This window comes from Canis lupus, chromosome 3 (genome assembly GCF_003254725.2).
Source record: "Canis lupus dingo isolate Sandy chromosome 3, ASM325472v2, whole genome shotgun sequence".
Classification (NCBI taxonomy): Eukaryota; Metazoa; Chordata; class Mammalia; order Carnivora; family Canidae; genus Canis; species Canis lupus.
In genome coordinates, this window is record NC_064245.1 from 3687295 (window position 1) to 3710060 (window position 22766).

General features: G+C 36.2%; 1 protein-coding gene across 10 annotated transcripts in view; it reads left to right on the forward strand.

Moving 5' to 3' along the window:
* Window positions 1-22766, forward strand: part of FBXL17 (F-box and leucine rich repeat protein 17) — a 495829-nt gene that overhangs the window by 216873 nt on the left and 256190 nt on the right. Inside the window, exon 7 of one of the 10 annotated variants that reach the window (XM_049107956.1) lies at window positions 20388-20429. The exons of 8 other annotated variants lie outside the window; for them this stretch is intronic. In XM_049107956.1, coding sequence (XP_048963913.1) covers window positions 20388-20415 — 28 coding nt within the window. In that variant the 3' untranslated portion in view covers window positions 20416-20429. Of the gene's footprint in view, window positions 1-19155; window positions 19217-20387; window positions 20430-22766 lie in introns of those variants that run through there. One more of the 10 variants, XM_049107955.1, reaches the window with a different exon arrangement.

The window sequence follows — 22766 nt, forward strand, 5'->3', positions numbered from 1 at the left end:
CGAAGTGGTTCTGGAAACTTTGGTGGTGGTCGTGGAGCTGGTGTTGGTGGGAATGACAGCTTTGGTCATGGAGGGAACTTCAGTGGTCGAGGTGGCTTCGGTGGCAGTCGAGGTGGTGGTGGATACGGTGGCAGTGGGGATGGCTAGAACGGATTTGGTAATGACGGAAGCCACTTCGGAGGCGGCGGAAGCTATAACGATTTTGGCAATTACAACAATCAATCCTCAAATTTTGGACCCATGAAAGGAGGAAATTTTGGAGGTAGAAGCTCTGCCGCCTATGGTGGCCCCAATACTTTGCCAAACCACGAAACCAAGGTGACTATGGCGGTTCCAGCAGCAGCAGCAGCTATGGCGGTGGCAGAAGGTTTTAATTACTGCCAGGAAACAAAGCAGGAGAGGAGAGCCAGAGAAGGGACAGGGAAGCTACAGGTTACAATATATTTGTGAACTCAGCCGAGCAGGTGGTGGCAGGGCCTGGCTGCTACAAAGAAGACATGTTTTAGACAATACTCATGTGTGTGGGCAAAAAACTCGAGGACTGTATTTGTGACGAATTGTATAACAGGTTATTTTAGTTTCTGTTCTGTAGAAAGTGTAAAGCATTCCAACAAAGGGTTTTAATGTAGATTTTTTTTTTTGCACCCATGCTGTTGATTGCTAAATGTAATAGTCTGATCATGAAGCTGAATAAATGTGTCTTTAAAAAAAAAAAAGAAAAGAAATACATACCACCATTTACTTGCTAGGGACCTCTCTTAACATTGGTCTCTGTTTCCTTGTTGCAGTGGGGTTCAAGGTACACCTTTGAGTCTTTGAAGCTTCCCATTGCTATATTTGCCCCTTCTGGTGTCTTCTACCCCCGAGAGAAAATGTAAGACTGAATAGATTTACCAAGGCTTTCTTTCCTAGTTTTAGCTCTCAGATGCTATTATCTTAAACTCTCTAATCTGACTATGTCATGGAGATTGCATTTAAAGTTTTTAAAGAAAACTCAAAAGTTGAATTCACTGGTTATTGCATCTTCATAGACTGTTCCTAAAACTCCATAGAACACAACAAACACAATCTTTTAAAATAAAACAGTGTTACATTGGATTTTGTTGCATTTTCTCTTTAAAAAAAAAAACCTTCTTGTAAGAGATACTTTGGGCTATTTCTATGACTTGATCTCTGTATTAAACATACTTCCCTAGTGATTTAGACTTGTAGAATATTTGTTGATAGAATGTATTTTAATAACTCTGTGTTGCACAACAAAATGAATTATTTGGAATGGAAAAAATTGGGGGAAAATCCTCTTCGTCCTTCATTTTTATTTTTAAAAAATTCCCTAGTTATTTCACATTTGTATGTTGTCCTTAGCTTACTCTTTTTTCTAATTTGTTCAGCGCCATTCATAGGAGTGCATGAAGTGAAAAATCGAATACTACATGATGCATATTATCAGATGGTGGATATTTGCATATCTAACAGCTAAATCTAACTCTTACGCTTCGATTCATTACATAAAGTAGGTTATTGAAACTCTTGTTTTTTAATTTGAATAAATAGATCATTTCAGGAATGATTAAAAATAAAATTATATAATTTAAGAGATCTTAAATTTAGCCCTTTGTGTAACTAATAATACTAATCTTCACTATTTTAATTTTCTTATTTTCTTGGTGTCTGCCAAGCAACAGAACTAACATGTGCATTAGAGTCAAATTATTATTCTTGGAATTTCAGTGTAAAGCAGGAATATAATTGCTACTATTATTTTTGTTTTTGTTTATTTGATATGTAAAACTAGAAGTATATTTTAAGAAAAACTTCATTTAGACAGAATCATAAAATAATTCCTAAAACTTATTAATATGAAAATAGATGAAAACTTGTTGGTATGAAGTGCTTTTATAACAACACATTATAATGTCTTTAAACATGGAAAAATAAACAATAGGGGTTGATTTAGAGCAAGCTGATAAAATATCAGCAAGCTTTGATACTCCAGAAATTTTTAAATCCTTAAGTTGTGAAAAAAAGACAGCTATTCTTTTTTTACTTTAATATAGTATGTCTGGGATATATAAGTAAGATTTTGTAACTAAAGCCACATTAATGTACATTTCTCCAGAAGTTATTTATTGATATCAAGTACACAGCTTTTGTTCGTAGGTTGAATATATTTGTATTTATATTCTGTGGAGGATTTTTGTCCTTTCAACTAATTTCATGAACTCAAATTTATATATATTGAGTACCTATTAGACGCCTATTCTAACACTTCTCGTATTTTGTGCTAGGTGCTGGGCACAAAAAGGTAAATAAATAATGTGATTTCTTGTCTTAAATTGCTCATTAGGTGTCAATAAGGGGAAAGGCAGATTTATGGATAAGTAACCATAGCATGATATGATGCTTATTATAACAGAAATCATAAGAAGCAAAATATCAAAAACTAAAATCCCTAACAGGGTTATAGTAAATATTCACCCTAAGCTTTGATAGTTTGTGATGAATAAAGCTGTACACAACTAATCAGAACTATATAGAAGTTGCTTCTATAAGATTAAAATTATATTTTAATCAGTGCCCCACTTTTGATAAAAGGTAGTTTATTTATAATCCTCCCGCAGTAGTTTCTTGACACCAGTCTTTGCTTTTCTTGTCTTCAGAGCAATCTGGGAAGATGATGACCCTGTCTGATACCTCTAGGCGGGTCTGTCCAGGGGTAATGGCTGGGTAAACTCTGCATTTCCACTTCTGACCCCTTTTATTCATGTTCTTTCTCATCATCCTTTGGTCTTTTTTTTTTTTTTTTCATATCTCCGTCCTCCCTCCCCCTTCAGCTATCTCATTTCATCCTTGAGATTATCTGTAATTCTTTTCAAACCATTTTCTTCTTTCCTCTCTCAAATTTACCCCTCTCTGGTATTTTCCCTTTCTCTCATCTGTTTTCCGTCCTGCCATTTTGAAGTTAATCTTGTCTTGCAAATCAGGTGTTCACATCTCAGGTGTCCGGTAGTGGGTGGAACATAGTTAACTCAGTCTCTTGTTACTGACATCACCCTGTGATGCCTGTGACTGGCATTCACCTGGTGGCCCAGTGACAAGTGGGCCTTTGGGCTATGTGGGAGTCCCTACCCAACCTGGGAAGAAAGCACTGTCTGTAAGAGGCAATTTTTACAAATTGCCTGAGCCCTACACACCAGTGTAGTACACATGGACATCAGTGTCAGAGGTGTTTGAGCATTTTGGACTTTTTAAAAAGTTTTAAACACATTTTTACACAACAATTAACCATCTATCAATAATCCGGACAACAGCGAAAGTAATTGTTCTTGTGAATTTTACCCTTTAATCAGAGGATAAAACTTCCTTTTTAAGAAAGCAAGCTAGTCCTTGATATTTGCTCAGTGAAATTTCCTGACTCTTAGTCACAGATGCCATGGTCCCTGGACCAAGTGCTATTCTGCAGAACGGCGAGGTTACGGCCTATTACATCAACAGTATAGATGTTGGCTTCCACGATAAAACAATGCTTTTTCTTAAATTCTTATTTCACCAATGCTTATATGCCATAAGGCATTATCAGAAATGTTAGGTTTCCTGAGCCTGCCTACTTTGCAGGGTATGTAGGGCAAATAATATTAAAATATTGAATGGAAATACTCACAGAAGTAACTAATCAGTGTTAGCCACCTAGTTGGTGCCAGAATTGTATTTGAATTCAGTTCAAGGCCTTGTGTCCTAATGCTTCCTATTTATTGAAGAATAATTTCAAAATAGTAAAATAGGAATTTCTTATTTAGAACCATAGTTCATGATTCAAGTTATATACTACCTAGCACTTTAGGATTGCCAAATAAAATACAGGGTGCCCAGTTCAATTTGAACTTCAGATAAAAAAACAACAAATACTTTTTAGTGTAAGTGTATCTCATGCAATGTTTGTATTTCTATTTGCTAATAACTCTGGGCTCTACCCTACTTCCAGGAGTCTGTTCCTAATTCACATCCCCGCCCTGGCCCTGCCCCCAAACAAAAAGCGCTGATCTCTCTGAATTCTAGGGTTTTTGTTTTCTCTTTACGGTACTTTGTATTTCATTTTACTTTTTTGTAAAACTGACTCTTAATTTCTATGAGGCTGAAGTCTCCCAGGATAGAGGAATTTAGTTTTAAACATTTTGGTGCTTCACCTGTTGAAAGAGTGAATCCTTAAATCCTTAGCCCTACTGAACCATATGAGAGACTCAGGGCAAAATTATTAAAAAAAAAAAAAAAGTACCCATGTATGCATTTATCAAAGTATCTTCCCATATTTTGTATCAAGTGGAAAAAGTTAATAAAAGTTCTCTAACACAAGTATGATTATATATAAAAGACAGATTGCCCAATGTGTTGGGCACCATTCTCAACCCGTATGAACCTTCCTGGAAGGAAACAGCCTCATGGACAGGAAACTGCCAGCTGATGGTAGGTGACTGTGTTTCTGTTACACAGTAATGCAGGGTCATCAAACAACTTGTCTGTGTTTAAAATTTTGGTATTTTGTTTATCTTGATTTTTGCCTTTATTTTTAAAAAATATTGTATTAAACTCTTAATTATTTTGATTACTGAGTATTTTTGGTGCCTATTTAAATCTTGTGTTCTGGTTCAGTCTCTTGGGGGAATGCGAAGGGTTATTTTATTTGAGTATCAACTTACGTTTTCACATCTTAGTCCAGTACATTTAGGTTCATAGATGACTCTGCACATAACATCTTTAGAACTCAAGTCTAATCCTCTCGTTCATAGATGAAGGAACTGATCACAGTAGCAGAGTTGAGACTAGAGTTCCTTTGGTTTCTGCTGGCCATTTAAGCTTCCCTATAGGAGAATGCATAATTTAAGTACAATGGTATTTTTTTTTTTTTTTTTTGCTTTTGGTATTAAAGTTTCTGAGATAAAGAATGTCATTGGAGCATATTGTGTTCATTATTGGAGGTGTTAACACACATTGTTCATCCCTGGATTACTTACTTAAAAAGTCTGAAGGTTTTTCACAGAGATAAAAATAGAAAGTGGAAAAATAGGAGTCCTTATTTAAATTGCCTTTCTATTTTGCATAATAGAATGATCAGGTTTGATTTTTATGGTAACATTTGAGCCTAGGTCATAGTTACTTTCTCAAAAAGTTCCACTGTCGTAATTATCTGTCTTAGCAAAGTTTCTTCTAGGGTCTACAGATGGCTGTGCTCTTCCTAGGATTGCCCTCTTGACTTCTGATTTGGGAATTAAGATTCTGATAGAAACCTTATTTCACCTTCCTGTGTAGCTTGCTTCATTAGAGCTGATAAAGTAAGATCCACAGCAAATATAGAACGGTGGAGATATGACAGGCAACCTGGTACAAATCTTTTAGGAGACAAGCTACGAGTTTGATTGACAGATTGTCCTGAAATTTTGTGAAGCAAAGAGAATTTTCTTTATTAACCAATGAGACAGATGGGCTCAAGTTTGATGGGTTTAGTTTAGTTCTGCTTGTGTATGGATGAGGTTTTTTTTTTTCTTTCTTTTCTTTTCTTTTTTTTTTTTTTTTCTTTTCATAGAAAGTGAGGCAAGCAAATAGGTTAGAGTTTTGGTGTGGGCAATAGATTAGACTCATACTGATATGAGTGATGAGGCAACTACTATGTAAAATACTATCTTTGAAGCTTTTAATAAAAGAAAGTTCCTAAGATTGAGAAAAGGGAAAAAAGGGAGAGACTGTATCCTGAGGGCTCCAGCAGACCATTTACACTGAAGCTATAGGCCTCACAAAAGAGCCTTACGGTTCTTTTACCTAGGCAAGCATTCTGGGAGGGACAGATTGGTTTATAGCAACCATAAGGAATAAGGGGTCCACAAGGAATTAAGGTTGTCATATTTATCAGTAATGCTAAAATCATTGTGTGGGAAGTTGCAGGGGAAAAGATAGTTTTATAATTATTCATTGGGAAGGGGAAATTATTAATTGTGAAGAGCAAAAGGTACCTTTGCAGTGGTGAAATCCAGCAGAGTCTACCTTAATCAAACGATCAATGATTACCACCAATAATGGGGGGAAATGGACATTATGTGCCTTCAGATATGATCCTTTGGGAAGTACAGCATCTCCTATAGTATTCTTACCAGCCATGCTTAATCTGAATTTAATCACAGTAGTAACTAGACAAATCGAGATTATGGGACATCCCATAGAACAATTGATGTGGATTCTTAAAAAATGCAATGTAATGAAAGGCAAGAGTAAAAGTCACAGAACATGACAGTTAAATGTAATGCATAATCCTTCATTTGATCCTGGATTGAAAAAAACATTTGTTAAAAACGGCCGTGCAAGGGGGGCATTGGGTGGCTCAGTGGAGGTGGGGGCAGGATTGGCTGGGTCGGTTTATTGTCTGCCTTTAGCTCGGGTCATGATCCTGGGGTCCTAGGAGGGAGCCCCCTGTCAGGCTCCCTGGGGCCCTCCCGTTTATGTTCTCTCGCTATGTATGTCTCTCTCTCTCAAATAAATAAATAAATCTTAAAAAAAAAGAAAAAGAACATGTTTGGTACAAATGGAGATGGGCTCTATTAGAGAAAAATAATTGTATCAAACTTCTTTTTTTTAATAAATGTATTTTTTATTGGTGTTCAATTCAAATTTAAATTTCTTGATATGATAGGATATTGTTATTTAATAGGAGAATGTCCTAGTTCCTAGGAGATATGTTGAAGTATTTGTGGTAAAATGTTAACAATTGCTAAATCTAGGTGAAAGGTTCATAGGTATACGTTCTATTCTTCTCAGCATATTTGAAAATTTTCAAAAGTAAAAGCTAAAACCAAGCAAATAAGTTTCACATCCTTAATTATATACAAGATTAAAAGTTAAGGGACATGGGATCAGGGGAAATCACTCAAGTTCCCTGCGTTGGACTTTTATGCATTTTATACATTTATGTACTTAGGAGCAGAAAAATAATGAGTATTATTTTTGAGACCCAAATCATATGGTACATGGAAAACAGAGAGTATGGGATATGTTAAAGTTAAGACTTTTTCCCCCTCATTATAATAAATTAATGGATAATTAGCTTGGACTTAGTATGAGAAGAAATGACTGACTTCCTGAAAGTACGGAGTGTGAAGTGTGATTAGCATCTATTAGTAACCCTGGTAGGATGGCGTAGGAATGCAAAGCTACAGCCACTATCATGGGCTGTCCAGAGACTCATGTGTCAAGGGTAGAAAATGAAGCTAGAAACAGAGCCCAGCTCTTTTATGCTTACCACATGCTTGACACACTTCAAAGTGGGAAAAATTTGTAGCTAAGATGTTGCTTCAAATGCCAGCTTCTTTTAATGTTTACATGTAATGATAACTCATGTTCAATCACTTATTTAGTTGTTCTATTTTGACTATTTAATAAAAGTCTGCTCCTCCTCCATAAAAGTCTGTAGAATGTGCATCATTAAATGATTTGCCCCAAAGCTCAGCCTGGTGCTGGACTGTCTAACTCAGCAGTCCTTTATTTGCGTGTGTCTTCCATGTACCTCCCTCAGTGAATTTGTCAGAATGTTAAAATGAGAGCATGTGTGTAAAAAGGCCAGAAAAATTAAAATGTTTATTTCATACATAATTCAAGTATTTTAAATTGATTGTTTGCTTCGAAGGCTATAAAGACAATGAATCAGATAAAAATCCTACACTCAGAATTTACAGGTTGTTGGATGAGATACGGTGTGTTGGCAGATCGTGGTTATCCTACAAGCTGTACTGTGGGACTCGCCACAAAAGGATGGTGATCGGAGGACAGGCTTTGAAGTCCCATAAGTGGAACCCTATCATTTGCTGCGTACTGTGTAACCTTGACAAAGAGACCTGAGTCTTGGTTTTATCGTGAGCAAAGTGAGAAGCTCCCACTTTGCTTATGAGTCATGAGGAGTGATAATGTCTTAGCACAGTGACCGCCTTGTAGTTAGCACTTCATAGGTAATAATAATAATGACATCTGTGTGACCCTCACTCAGCACTCTGTATTTTCTCTAGAACCTATGGCACCAACAGCTACTTGATGGCAGCAATCAGAATTACACGTGTTAATGTAGAGGATGAAGTCACTTGACCTGTTGTGCTCTTTGAAACTTCCCTGAGAAATCAGTCTATAGTCTTTGGGTGTACTTATTTATCTATTTTACTTTGTATATTTGGATGGTTTCCAGTTTTTGGCTGTTACGAGCAGTGTTGCTTGTGTGGAGGTTCTTATGCATGTCTCCCAAGCATGTGTGCAAAAGTGTCTTCTTCTTCTTCTTTTTTTTTTTTTTTTTTTTTTTTTAACTAGGATGTTCACCTAATGTGCAAAAGTTTCTTGAGGGCACATACTGGAAGTAGAACAGATGAATTGTCTTCCACTTTCCAATGGAATGCCAAACTGTTTTCCAAAGTGGTTGAATAAATTTACACTCAAAACAGCCGTGGATGAGTGTCCCTTTGCCTCATATTCTCATAAATGCTTGTGAGACCAGCTTCTGAATTATTGCTCGAGCTAGTGAGGTTTAAAAAGAAATCTCATTGTACCTTAATTTACATTTTTCTGGATTACATAGAATGCTTTTCAATTCATTTAGCTCCTTTTTTTATGTCTTAGAATAAGATTTGATAATTTTCCTCATCTAGAGCTAGTACATATTTTATTAATTATTCATAGGTATAGCATTGCTGCTATAAATGGCATTTTAAAAAAATGTTTTCTCTTATTGGTATACAGAAGAGTGGACTTTTTAATGTTGATTTTTGTATCTGATAACTTTACTATCCTCTCCTTAATTTATCTGTAATGTCTTTGGTGTTTTCTACATAGGCAGTTGCAGTATTTGTAAATGATGGCAGTTTTATTTCTTATCTGTTGCTATATAAGTCTTTTTGCTTTAGGCTTTGTTATTTGAATCTTACAAATTTAAAATTTCTGTATTTTTCTGTTGGGAGAGTGTCTTATTATTCTATCATGACCTTCTTTTTCTCTATTAATGCTTTTGACTTCAGGTATCTTTTGTCTTTTTTTTTTTAGGTATCTTTTGTCTGATATTAATATAGCTCATTGGCTTTCTTTTAAATAGTTTAATTTTAGCTACAGTTTCATCCATTTGCATTTGTGTTACTTCTATTTAATCTTTCTTAACTTATAGTGGAGTTATGTCCCGATAAATCCATTTTAGGATGAACTTATACTATTTTGAAAATGCATCTGGGGAGCCTCGGTGGCTTAGTTGGTTAAACATCCAACTCTTCATTTTGGCTCAGATTATGATCTCAGGGTTGTGATATCAAGCTGGGCTCCAGGCTCAGTGCAGAGTCTGCTTGAGATTCTTTCTCTCTCCCTCCCTCTCCCTCTGCCCCTCGTTCATCTTGCTTGCACTCTCTTCTCTAAAATAAATGGTCTTAAAAAAAAGAATGCTGGGATCCCTGGGTGGCGCAGTGGTTTAGCGCCTGCCTTTGGCCCAGGGCGTGATCCTGGAGACTGGGGATCAAATCCCACGTCGGGCTCCCGGTGCATGGAGCCTGCTTCTCCCTCTGCCTATGTCTCTGCCTCTCTCTCTCTCTCTTTCTCTCGCTCTCTATGACTATCATAAATAAATTAAAAAAATTTAAAAAAAGAATGCTTAAGGAATGTATTTAATAAATCTAACCTACTGAACATCATAGCCTAGTTTACCTTAATAACACATTAGCCTACAGTTGGGCAAAATCATCTAACAAAAGGACTATTTTATAATAAAGTGTTGAATGCTTCATGTAATTCACTGAATAGTGTACTAAAAGTGAAAAACAGAATTGCTGTATGGTACAAAGCGGTTGTTAAGTGTATGGCTTGTTTACTCTTGTGACCATGTGGCTCACTGGGAGCTGTGGTTGCCACTGCCCAGCATCCAGATGGAATGTCGTATCCGCTATCATTAGCCTGGGAAAAGATCAAAATTCTAAATTTGAAATGTGGTTTCTACTAAATGGGTATCGCTTTCACACCATTATAAAGTTGAAAAATTGTAAGTTAAACTATTGTTAGCTGAGGACTATCTGTATATTGGGTTTTTTGGACCCAGTTATTATATTTTTAATTTATTTCACCCTCCCAGCCTTTCTGCCCGTCTCTGCTTACCTCCTTTTGGATTCACTTAACATTTGTTTTTTCTGTGTTTGTTCTTTTAATGATTACCATGCCTATTTTATTTTATTTTATTTTATTTTATTTTATTTATTATTTTAAAGATTTCCTTGTTTTAGAGAGAGCGCGAGAAAGAAAGAAGGAGTGCACATGGTGTGTGTGTGGGGGGGGGATGAGGGAAAGAATCTTCAAGCAGACTCCCCGCTGAGTGCGGTGCCCACCATGGAGCTCAGGCCCGTGGCCCCCAAGATCATGACCTGAGCTGAAATCAAGAGTCAGACACTCAACCGACTGAGCTACCCATGTGCCCCTACTGTGCCTATTTTAATGTACAGACTTAAGATGTAAAGGTGATCAATATGCACTTTTTCGTCGAACTGAACCTTTCCCTTCTCCCATCATATATTATTGCTTTATATACTTGATGTTTAGTGTCTTTGCCCATATATTTACTAGTATTTTCCATTACCCTTTCTTCTTGCATCTCTGTGCTTCTGCATGGGATCATTTTTCCTTCTTACCCCACGATGTTCTTCAGAATTTGCTTTGATCACAGAGGCTCTTTGGGTTTTTGTTCTTTTGAATCTATCTTTACTTTTTCATTTTTCTTTTGGAAAATAGTTTGGCTGAGTGTTGAATCATAGTTTACAAGTTATTTTCTTGAATCTCAATAGAGATATTATTTTAGTGCCTCCTGGCAGCCTTCTTTGCCATGAAGAAGTAATTTTAAGTCTAATTAATATTCCTTTATAGATGATCAGTCTTTACCTTCTGGCAGGTTTGAACATCTCTTTGTCTTTAATATCGTATGACTTTATGACACTCGGATTTCTATTTATTATGCTTGCAATTGGGCTCTTTGAGTCTGGGATTGGTGTTCATCAGTTCTCAAACCCCTTTGTCATTACCTCTTTGAAGATAATATCTCACTTTCCTGTATGCTGTATGTTCTTCTGGAATTTTCATTATCTATGTGTTGCTTCCTCCTATTTAACTCCTAATCCATATCTCTTTATCTCTCCTTGTTTTCATTTCTATTTGTCTGTGTGCCATTCTGGATAATTTCCTCAGATCTATCTCGAACTACTTTGATCTTGATTTTGATTGTCTCTAGATTATAAAAAATGAAAAGGAAGGCAACTGAGATCAAGTACTATATTCAATAAAAAATTTTAGGCATGAAAGGGAATTAACTTGCTCTTCTCACCATAACTTACTCTAGTAGATTAATCACATGGCCCTATAGAAGATGAAAAAATTACATTTCTGGGGGCACCTGGGTGGTTCAGTCAATGGTTAAGTGTCTGCCTTCCGCTAGGTCATGATCTCAGGATCTCGGATCGAGCCCCAGGTCTGGCTCCCTGCTCAGCAGGCAATCGGTTCTCCCTCTGCTCTGCTCTCCCCTTGCCCCTCACCCGCTCATGCTCTCTCTCTCTCTCTCTAATAACTAAATAAAATCTTTTAAAAAATTATATTTCTTTCATAAATAATTACCTGGATTGAGATTTATATTGTATCTAAAATTATTTTCTACTTTCACAGAAGTGTCCTATGTCTTTTTTTTTTTTTTTAAAGATGCAGTGTGAGAGAGGGGTTGCTGAAAGCAGTAGAGAGAGAGAAGAAAAGAGAATACTAAACATGCTCCATACCCAGCATGGAGTCTGATGCAGTGCTTAATCTCACAACCCCGAGATCATGATTTGAGCTGAAATCAAGAGTCAGATGCTTAGCTGACTTAGCCACCCCGGTGCCCCAAGTGTCTTTTCTTTTCTTTTCTTTCTTTCTTTCTTTCTTTCTTTCTTTCTTTCTTTCTTTCTTTCTTTCTTTCTTTCTTTCTTTCTTTCTTTCTTTCTTTTTTTTTTTTTAGATTTTGTTTGTCTATTTGAGAGAGGTGAGGGGGAGGGAGCACAAACTGGGGGAGCAACAGAGGGTGAGAAAGAAATAGGCTCCCCACTAAGCAAGGGGCCTATGCAAGCCTTGATTCCAAGACCCTGGGATCGTGACCTGAGCCGAAGGCAGATGCCTTACCAACTGAGCCACCCCAGGTCCCCCCAAATGTCATTTCTTAATTTGAAAAGAAAGTCAAGTGCTTTTATTTTCTAAGATATATATTAACAAATTTAGTTAGAATGAGGGCTAACTTCAAGGATTTTTTTTTCCTCTTTTGCTTCTTTTATTTTTTGTCTGTATCAAATTCTTCTAATGTGAGTTAAATTAGAAATCACTTATTTTTTAAAGTGCTACTCCAGCTAGAGGTGAACTTTATACATTTTTATCCATTTTTTTCCTTCTTATCATCAATCAGAAGTTTCAATGACTATTTTATAGGAAAGTGGTTCTGTGTCAAATAATTTCTTAGTATTAGTCATTTAATTAGTCATTTATTAAATTAGTCATTTAATAAGTGTTCATTAAATATATTACAATTAAAAAATAAATATATTACAATTAACCTATTTGATTCACTATCATTATAGCAGAAAACCTTAACTATCTTATTAAAACTGAAAATGCGTATGTTTAGTTGAATTTGAGTTGCTAAATAATTTGATATTCCTTTTAAAAATTCAATTAAATTTCAAGAAGGCACATAATGAACAAAACAGAAAGGTCCTTTAAAGGCAATAAGAACCATGTCCGTAGATTTTTATTTTAAGGAAAGTTCTTTGAAAAGGGAGAAAAAACTTAAACAATTACACTTTGTTGAAAATGATATAAAAGTATATACATACTATTTAGGAGACAGAAATAAGGGATCCCTGGGTGGCGCAGCGGTTTGGTGCCTGCCTTTGGCCTGGGGCGTGATCCTGGAGACCCTGGATCGAATCCCACATCGGGCTCCCAGTGCATGGAGCCTGCTTCTCCCTCTGCCTGTGTCTCTGCCTCTCTCTCTCTCTCATGAATAAATAAATAAAATCTTTAAAAAAAAAAAAAAGGAGACAGAAATAAGCATTTAAAAATGTAAATAGTTTGATAATGCCAAAATGATACATTTGTAAAAAAAATAAGCTCCATAAAACACAAGTGAAAAAATACGATTCCATAAATTGTGAGTGTATTTTATTTTGGAAAGATAAGAATGTAATTGTTTTCTTTTGTTCTGTGAAGAAAGGTAATCAAAATTATGTTCACAGTATTTTCAACTGATCGTTTGGTAGAGGAGGGCAGGTGTAGGATGAGAAAGAATGTTGTTACATTAGCTGGTTCTTATTCTTTTCCCAGTTCAGGCTCCGTGTGCAAACCTCTGAGTTCTTAATTGTTCTTCTGGCCTTTGCTAGATAGGACCTCACAGATTCTTTTCTGCTTGAACCTGTTTGGAGGTCTCTCGCCTATACTACTAGTGCACCCAGGCCAGGACACAGCCTTTCTGAACTTACGATCTCATTCTCTTGTGGCGAAGTTTTAGATAGGTGTTGGATTGATGGTATAAACCATGTCACTTAAGTCTCTATAACTTTTGAAACTTAAAACCTACATCATTGCAACTCAAAAGCCTGGGTTTATGAAACGTAAAGAGGGGTTTGATTCTTATTTTCCTAAGATTGCTTCCCTAAGCCCCTGAGGTGGATTGTCCCAGCCACTTGGACTAGGAGAAGAGAATAGGGCACACCAGGACCTAAGGTGGAAGGGAGAAACTCTTGTTAAGTCTGACTAGGTGGTGATGAAACAGAAGGTAATCCCTGAGTTAATTTAGAGGCCATGAATTAAAATAATCCTCATTTAAATATGAGGATTTGAAAATCCTTTTATATGTTAAGGGGTGACAATTCAGATTCTAAGATTCTGCTTTAGTGATAGAAACTTATCTAATAGCTTATGCTTACTAATAATATCTTTGTGCAGTTCTCTATTAATCTCTATTAATCTCAATTAAGAGATTGTCTTAATTGTTATGTTTTGTTTTTTAGGCAGTAGGGATGGAGTACTTACTATATTCCCTAACAGTTCTTTCTCTGTCCTTCCAAAAGCCCCTTTGGGAACTGATGAGGCACTGACGTTCTAATTTCAAATAAGTTTAAAACGGACCTTTCTGTTGTTTAGAATAATTCTCTTTACTTAATAATTCACTTTCTTTATTTGCAGAAGGCAGACTAAAAATATAACCTGCTTCATATCCTTGACTTCCCTTGCAAGACGCTTTTTAACATTTGTGTTAGTAAATGAAAATGATTGGAGAATGAAGGAAATTGGTGAGTTAGTATGTGTTTAGTGCAGTATGTGCTTAATGAGGGAAATTTTTGAGCAGGCTGGTTTGGTGAGGCGATAAAATGGAATTTGTCTTGACCTGTCTGACATTGGATTATACGAACTTCAAAGTTCTGTCTTGTGCTAACAGTTCTGAGAGAGAGGATCTGAGATGCTGATGTCCTTGAAGCATAGAGTTCTGCTTATTTTCACGTGATCACTACTCATTTACTTCTATGAAGTTGATTGTTTTATTCTCGATGTATGAATTCTGCAAGTACTTAATGTATGGTGACAGAAGTAGAAAATGATCTGTCAAGTAAACTTCATGCTTACTTTTTAAGTCACAAATTACGTTTCTCAATTCATCATTGGCAAGTGCCATAAGTAGAGTACATCAAAGTATATGGAAAATTGGGTCCTGTTTTACCATTAAAAAAAAAAAAAAAAAGCTTTGTGAAACTCTGATAATGAGGCAACTGTTTTCTCTATTTAAAAATGCCAGGAATTTCTTGGTTCTGTTGGGTGTGGCCTGAAAGTATATAATTCTAAAACAATGTGTTTAAAATGTTACTGTGCTTCTCTATCACATTTGCATTTTAAATATAGAAAAGTTTGAAGAATTATCGGTCTGTGAGTCTAACCAAATTATTTGAATATTAAACGTGTTTATTTTCAATATATATGGAGATTCAGTCACGAGCCCTATTTTACTAGTTTCTCCAGGTAAAATAGGCCAACTAAAAGATTTTGTCAGTTTCATTTCTATTATGATTTAATTTAGTTTGAGAATTTCTGTAGATTATATGTGTTAAAGAAGTTTCTGATAAGAAAAAGTATGCAAAATCTATTAGACATACTGTATGAGCAATGTTTATGAAATAGTTTAAAATATATTGGCAGTACAGCATTACTAGGTATAGTTTTTTGCCTACAGCAGCTGACTATCAAATGACTAGAAATGTTGGAATGCTTGGTATATCTTTGAAAGAGAAATCTGCAAAAGTCCATATCTACCCGTGGAAAGTTGCCAAATCCATGTATTATGCCATTTTAATATAATTTTATTCTCGTATCAGATTTTTAAATATTTTTAGCAGTGGGAAATTGCTTTCTCCAGTTGACAAATGATTAAATGAGGGCTTTTTCATGTTAGAAATAATTCCACTATATTTATATTGGTCCATGAGAGTACATAAATAAGCCAAATAATTTAATGTTTATCATATCGTTTTAGGTTCATATAGGATTAGCTCATTAAACACCTTTTAAGAATCACTTTCCCTCATAGCACATGCATTAACTCTTTGAGGGCATTGGATATAATCGAATATACTAGATTACCTTAATCTAATCTAATGATGATGTAGTCAGTTTCCTTTTTTGAGAAATGGTTCAAGTAAAAAAATAATCAAAAGCAATTTGATTCTTTTCAACTTAGTCTGAGTATGTCAGAAATACCAAAGAATTATAAAACCAAAGAGAAATTTCTAAAAGTATCACACATCGTTGGTTCTACTATCATTTGAGAAACATGAATTGCAAATAGATTTTTTTAAAAGATTGTATTTATGTATTTTAGAGTTAGAGAGCAAGAGTGCAAGCAGGGTGAGGAGCAGAGGGAGAGGGAGAAGCAGGCTCCCCACTGAGCAGGGAGCTGGACATGGGGCTCGATCCCAGAACCCGAGATTGTGACCTGAGTGGAAATCAAGTTGGACACTTAACCAACTGAGCCACCCAGGCACCCATCTAGTCAATTTTTTTAAAGCTGAAATTAAAGATATTACAACATTTCTCTATAATTTTTCAGTTGTAAGTTCTTTCCATTAGCTCAGGTTTTTTAAGAATCAAGAAAACCAGCTTCTTGGACACAAATTAAAGAATTAAAGAATGTGAGTTTTATTTTTCCTGCCAGGATGGAGCCTTCTCACAGTTTCACATGGAGACAAATCGCAGAAGCACCCACAGGCAGGATGACTATCCATATAAGAAGGCAGCTGTATATATATTGTATTCATGAAAAATGTAAGGTCACAGGTGTAAAGAGCAGTAAAAATACCTTCACTTCAGTTAAGGGGCTCAATGAAGGGTTATTGTATGTGGTTTGTTAGGGCTGTTGGGGTTCAAATATATTTAAATATTCACATATAAGAGGGTAGAGGGATTTTTGATGCAGATGTTTGTAAAAGCAGAGGCAGGAGAGAGCAAGTAGCCTTTATGATTGAATGTTGTAGAAAGTCTGGGTATGAAGAGATGCCTGGTGTTGTGCTTGAGATTCTTTATAAAATACTGTAACAATGAATAAATACATTAATAGTGTGTTCTTCTTATGAATATGTGAATACCCTTTTTCTGATAAAGCACATTAGTAGTCTGTATTTGTTTATTGAAGAATATATTTAATATCTGAATAATTTTACATGGTGGTACCTGAATGTGAGAAATTCTTTTAGCATTGAAGTTCATCAGGTAGGAACTTTTTACAGTTAAAAGTAATCTTGCCCCAATTCCTCACAACATATTTTTTTCCTGTGCTTTTCCTTGTTTCCAATTAGTTTTTAAATGTAATGATTAGTATTACTTATGTAGGCTCCAGGGGGAGAAATCAGTTAACAAATTGATATTTATTTATAAACAGACAGCATTTTTTGGACAGAGGTGCTCTTGTGAATGCTGGAGAACTGCTTCTTAGAGTTGATTGAAGGAAATAATGAGCATCTGGAAATTCAAGCCCAACTGATTTAGCATTTACTATATCATTTTGGGTCTATGCAGATTTAGCTCATTAAACACCTTTTAAGAACTTCCTTTTGTTAGAAGTAGAGTGGGAAAAAATTCCCTAAACAGTTTTTGAAAAATTACTGTTTGCAAAAAAGATTACCAGGGAAGCAAAACATTGAATTCAAAATAATTATAATTAGAGTGTGGCCTCTTAGTTTCTAAAGTGCTAGTGCTAAAATGATAAGAATAGAGGGGGAAAATATTTTAAGTGTAGACAAATAAATGTCAACTAAAGTGAGTTAGAATGTGTTTGTATTTTTGTGTTTGTACAGGCTTATCTTCTTACTCTTCCTGCTAGCACTTGAAACATAGGCTTTTACGTGCCAGACATTTAAAGATAAATGCAGCAGTCTCTACTCTGGAGGAGTTGACATTTAGTAGGAGAAACAAACTTTTAAACAAAGAAGTTAAAGTGAGTGAACTAAACAGAAAACACAGACTTATGTGAAAGGTATACCAGAGAGCAGGGGAATCAACTCAGCCAGGGATGGGAGTGGTGAGGTCAGAAATGCTGCATAGAAGTGTGATTCCTAGACGTTAAGTGCTTCATAGAGGTGTGATATCTTGAAGGATGAAGGGCATTTTCCTATCGCGACCTTGGAGGAGTGCAGTTATCCATGTGAGCAGGTCTGAAGACACAAAATAACATATAATCTGATGCTACTGGAATGTCTGGTTTGAGGGCAAAGGAGTAGAAAGTGATTGTGGAGAAGCAAACAAGGATCAAGTAGGTCATATGGATGCCAAACTGAGGTACTTGGAAATTCCTTCAAAGGTCCCTTATTGCCTTTAGGTTAATTAGAAGAGTAACCTGCTCAGATCTACTTTTAGAAATAGAACTCATAGACGTATGGAAGGAGGAAAATGATGGGAAAGAGAAAAAGATGAGTGCCCTTCTTTCATTGAAAAAAAATATCGAGTGGTTCCTACAATGGCTTAAGCATGGTAAGAAACTTTGGGGTTACAGAGCAAAGAACACCAGGCCTGGCCCTGCTCACAGAATAGCAGGCCAAGAGGCCTTTCAACAAAGTAGAATATAGTGAGGAAAGGTCTTTAGTCAGAGTAGTTGTTTTGACAAAAGGAAAAGGAATGTGAGAAACTTCTAGGTCTGTGTGTATTGGGGGTAGTGGGTCGGGGTAGGGGGGAATCCAAAGATGCTTTACACTGGACCTCAGACCTGGAAGCTGAGTGTAATTTTGTGGAGGAGATTCACAAAAGATTCACACACATGTGAAGGAGATCTGCATGTGTGGAGGAATAGAGATAGCTCACTGAGATTAGAACATAAAGGGTAGGAGATGAAACGAGAGAAGTAGACAGGGGCCCCCCTGGAGAAACCTCTAAATGGAGCAGGGACATCATCGCATTTCCATGTTAGGACAAACAGAAGTTTAAGATCAGGATTCAGGATCATTGATGTAGGTAGACAGTGTTGGCAAGAGATAATGATGATGAGACTTAAGTCAGGGATAGGGAGAAACTATTAGGGAATACATTAAAAAATTAGGAGATGAGATAATTGAGTTTCAGCATCTGGTTTGGGGAGGGAGAAAAGGAATGATTCAAGTTGCTTGTGTATGTACTTGGGTGGTGCCACTTATTCCCTGAATAAAGTGGGGTATCCTTGAGTTTATATCTACTTGGCTATTGAATTTAGGGAGTAGAACTTGGGAAAGAAATCTGAGCCAGGTATTAGGAGATGCCAATATTTGGTGGCTGTTAAAGCCTTGGGTGTGGTATTGCTCTCTCAATATTGCTACAGTATAAGGTTCTAGATAACACCTCAGCGAACACCACTGGTTAAGGAATGGGCAGAGAAAGCTGAAGCCCAAGACAAAATGAAAAGGGGGAATCAGAAAATAGGCAAGTTGTTACTTGAAACCAAAGGATGAGAAAATTCAAAGGAGGAGGTGTCAGATGCTCCTGTGATAATTAAGAATTTGAGGGCTGAGGAAAGACCTTTGGATTTAGCATTTAGGAGGAGCTTGCTGATTCTAGTGAAAGCTGGTTTAGCTTTTTTTTTTTTTTTTTTAGAAAGTGGTTGGGAGTGGGTGGTAAAACCCAGATTCCAGCGTATTGAGGAGTTTTATTTACCTTTTAAGGTGAGTAACCCTTGAATATGTTTAGCAGCTGAGGCGAAGGAGATAAGAGAATGAGAGAGATGTAGGGGAGGGGGGATTCATGGAGAGAGATCTAAGAGGAATTCAAGGGGTCTCCTTAGGAATAAGGGAATAACTGGATGAGTTAACCTTGAGAAGAAAGAGAGAGATAACCATCTATCTCTGAGAATAGAGCACGGGTGCTGATTAAACACTTGTAGGTTTTGTGGAGTGTAAAAAATTGAAAGAGTGCAACTTGATGGCCCCTAATTGTTCTTTAAAGCCAAACAAGTTCTAAGATGAAAGCCTGAGGCCGGGAAGGAGTTGGGTAGGCCCCCTGGGACAGTAGTGAATTTTTGGAAGAGCCCCTGTGGCAGAGGGAGCTGACCAGCAGAATGTAGAATTGCTGAGTGGTTGTGAGAGCTGGGAAACCATAAATCTGTAGTGGCACCAGGCCACATGATTGTTGTAATTTCCTCCAGCAGCCCTCAGCAGCCCGGTTATGAACACTCAAAAAATGTTGATTGAAACCGAATCTGGAGTTGCTGTGAAGCAAGGATGGCATACGACAGCTATCAGATTCCATAAATTCAAATGTGTAGATTGCAGAGTAGACTGAACAATTCTGCGAATTCTAAAATTAACAAATGCTGTATGTTGGGTCCCACGTGGACGTAATTTATTTCCTATTTAGTATTTCTTATTCAGGAATATCCTCAGTTACTTCAGCCCTGTTCATAGTTGCCATGCATGCCGTTGCCTGCTTCCCTCCCGCCTACACACAGTGATGTGATCATAATTCTAAGTCCACTGCCTACTTCAGTCAAATCATTTCATCTGAGTTTAAATATTTCTTTATTGGTCGTGTAAGGATACGCGTTTACTCCTTGATGAGTGATGTGCCTGGAAGGAAGATAAATGCTCGTTCCCAAATGAATGAGTAAATCTGAGGTACTTCTCACCTTGGAGTCTGGTTCTCACGTGGCCCTCTCCATGAAACCTGTGCCAGGTTCATCTCCTCTTTGGAGAAACAACCCTGATCTCTTATAGCCTCTTTTCCATACTTTGTCCACATAGCAGTTTTCACAAAATTTCCTGCCTTTTCTGTATATTTTTGAATTCCATGAATGCACAGACTGAGTCTTACTCATCTGTATTTATTTCCAGTGTCTCCTTGTTGCCTGGCTCAGATTAGACGCTGAATCAGCAGTAAGTAAATAATAAAGGCATACGTGAAAAATAATAGTAAGTGCATAAATGACTTATTCTTCGATGTAAAAGCCATGAGTGAAAGAGAGGAAGAGTAAAGGTTCTACTACCTTCTTTTTGCCTCTTCTCCCCACTGCAGTATCATGTGGTTTACCTTTGACCAACTCAAGAAGAGCTGTTTACTTGTCTCTTTGATATCAGGCCCAATTGTCCTAGGCATTGGAATAGGAGAAAGCATAAAATCCATATACAATCCAAAAGCCCATACAGAGTCTTTTACCAAAATTATGATGGGCAAAAAATTTGAGTTTAAAATTTTCTCTTCTGTTCTCTATGTTTAAGTTCCATGGTAATGCATTTTCCAAGCAAAGCCAATGAAAAATTACCCAGGCATATTAGGGAGACAAAGAAAATGGGAAGAAGTAAAGGTTTTCTAAAAATGTCAGTAATCTGGAGATTTGCAGTCTGAAACATACTCTCTTTGTTTGACCTTGCTTTACTTCTGCTTCTAAGCCTGCCCCAATTAGAGTCTGTTTTTATAACTTTGGACAAATCACTGAACATTACATTATCTTGCCAATAGTCTCATTGTCCTTTTGATTTAGGATCTTTAAATTATCTCTGTATCGTAAAACATCCTAGTTCTGAAAACTTTAATGGGAAGTTACAAAAAAATAGGCACAAATATTCTAGGAAAATAAGGCAACTTAAAAATCAAGTAGGAAGCAGTTATATATAGTTTTAAGAGCTGTGGGGTTTTTATCTTAGATGTTGTACTTAGTCAATAAAGCATATGACTCTTGATCTTGGGGTTGTGAATTTGAGCCCCACATTGGGTATAGAGATTATTTAAAAATAAAACCTTAAAAAAAAAAAAAAGAAGTGTTGTACTCAGGTTATCAATAGGCTTGGTATAGATAGTGTATTTCTTAGTAACTTACCTAATTTTCCCTGGACCTAGAGTCAAATGTGATGTCCTCTTTTCCCCATATGTGAAGTTTTACTTTGTTCAACAGATACTGTATAAAATAAATGTAAAAGTGGTCATGTTGGACCATCTATTATGAGGAGGAGGGGCACTGCTAAGATACCTGTCCAGAAATTTTGGTTATCAAACTGATTTCATGATTTTCACTAGAAGCAGATAATTCACAAGTATAGTGCATTTTGTGAAGCAGATAATTGTTGGGCAGTGATAAGCTCTGGGATAATTAAATACTCTAATCAGTGCAGTTATCATGTATGGCAGCTTTTTCAAAAGTGGCATGCCACTTTACTCTCATACATGATTACTAGCAGGCGATCATGCCAATTTTTAAAAACACAGAGGTAATTAGTGATGTTCCTGATTTTGTGAATGTGGGTGATGGGGAGATAAGGATCATGTCTGATCCTCATGCCCCTCTGATGACAGCCTCACGTTGTCCGTACAGTCTATAGAGATCATGTGCAGATAACCAATTTCCAAAGAAATAGAATGAAGTAAAGTATACTTAGAAGAGATTACACTAATATTCACTGAATCACATTTTAGGATTTTTCCATATTTTGTGATTAACATTATGATTTTCATTGTAGAGGAGATATATTTACTTCATAGAGAATTCCAGTTAATGGCAACTTTTGCAGTACTGCAGGTTAATATCTAATTTCTGATGACTATTTTTAAATTTTATTATCCTTTGTTTAAAAAACTGAGTGATATTATCCGATTATTAAAATGACTTTCTTAAAAAAAAACAAAAACAAAAAAAATGAGTTTCTTGGAACTTAAAGTAAATGTTGCTATATATAATATATATATATATATATGTATATATATGATTTAAGTTGTAGATTTAAAGTAATCAAAAAACTAAAACTGGATTTCAGTCTCAGTAATCCTGGATAATTAACTTTCCTTTTTTTGCTGTATTAAGAAAAAGTAGAATGATCAAAGCAGATTTTCAGACTAACTTAGAAATATGAGGTTTCCTCAGAGTTTAGATTACATACCTGATAATAGTCACTCCTAAAAATTTCTGTACTTACCCTCTAAATTTTCAGCAGGTTGGGCTCTCTTCACAGTGTAAATTTATTATAATTTTATTTTTTTTCCTCTAGGAGATCAGTTTTACGTATTAGTATATATATTTTTTGGTGTGAGCAAAGTACTGCTAAACCCTACATTGTGCTTACATGAGGTGGCTACAGTAGTTGTTATAGCCACTTCCTTGACTGTAGTCTTTCATCCCATATTGCTTAACTGGGCAAGAAAAACTAGTTCTTATGTCCACAGTCCACTTTGAGTCAAGAAATACCACTGTTTAAACTTAATCGCAGTATACCGAGAAACAT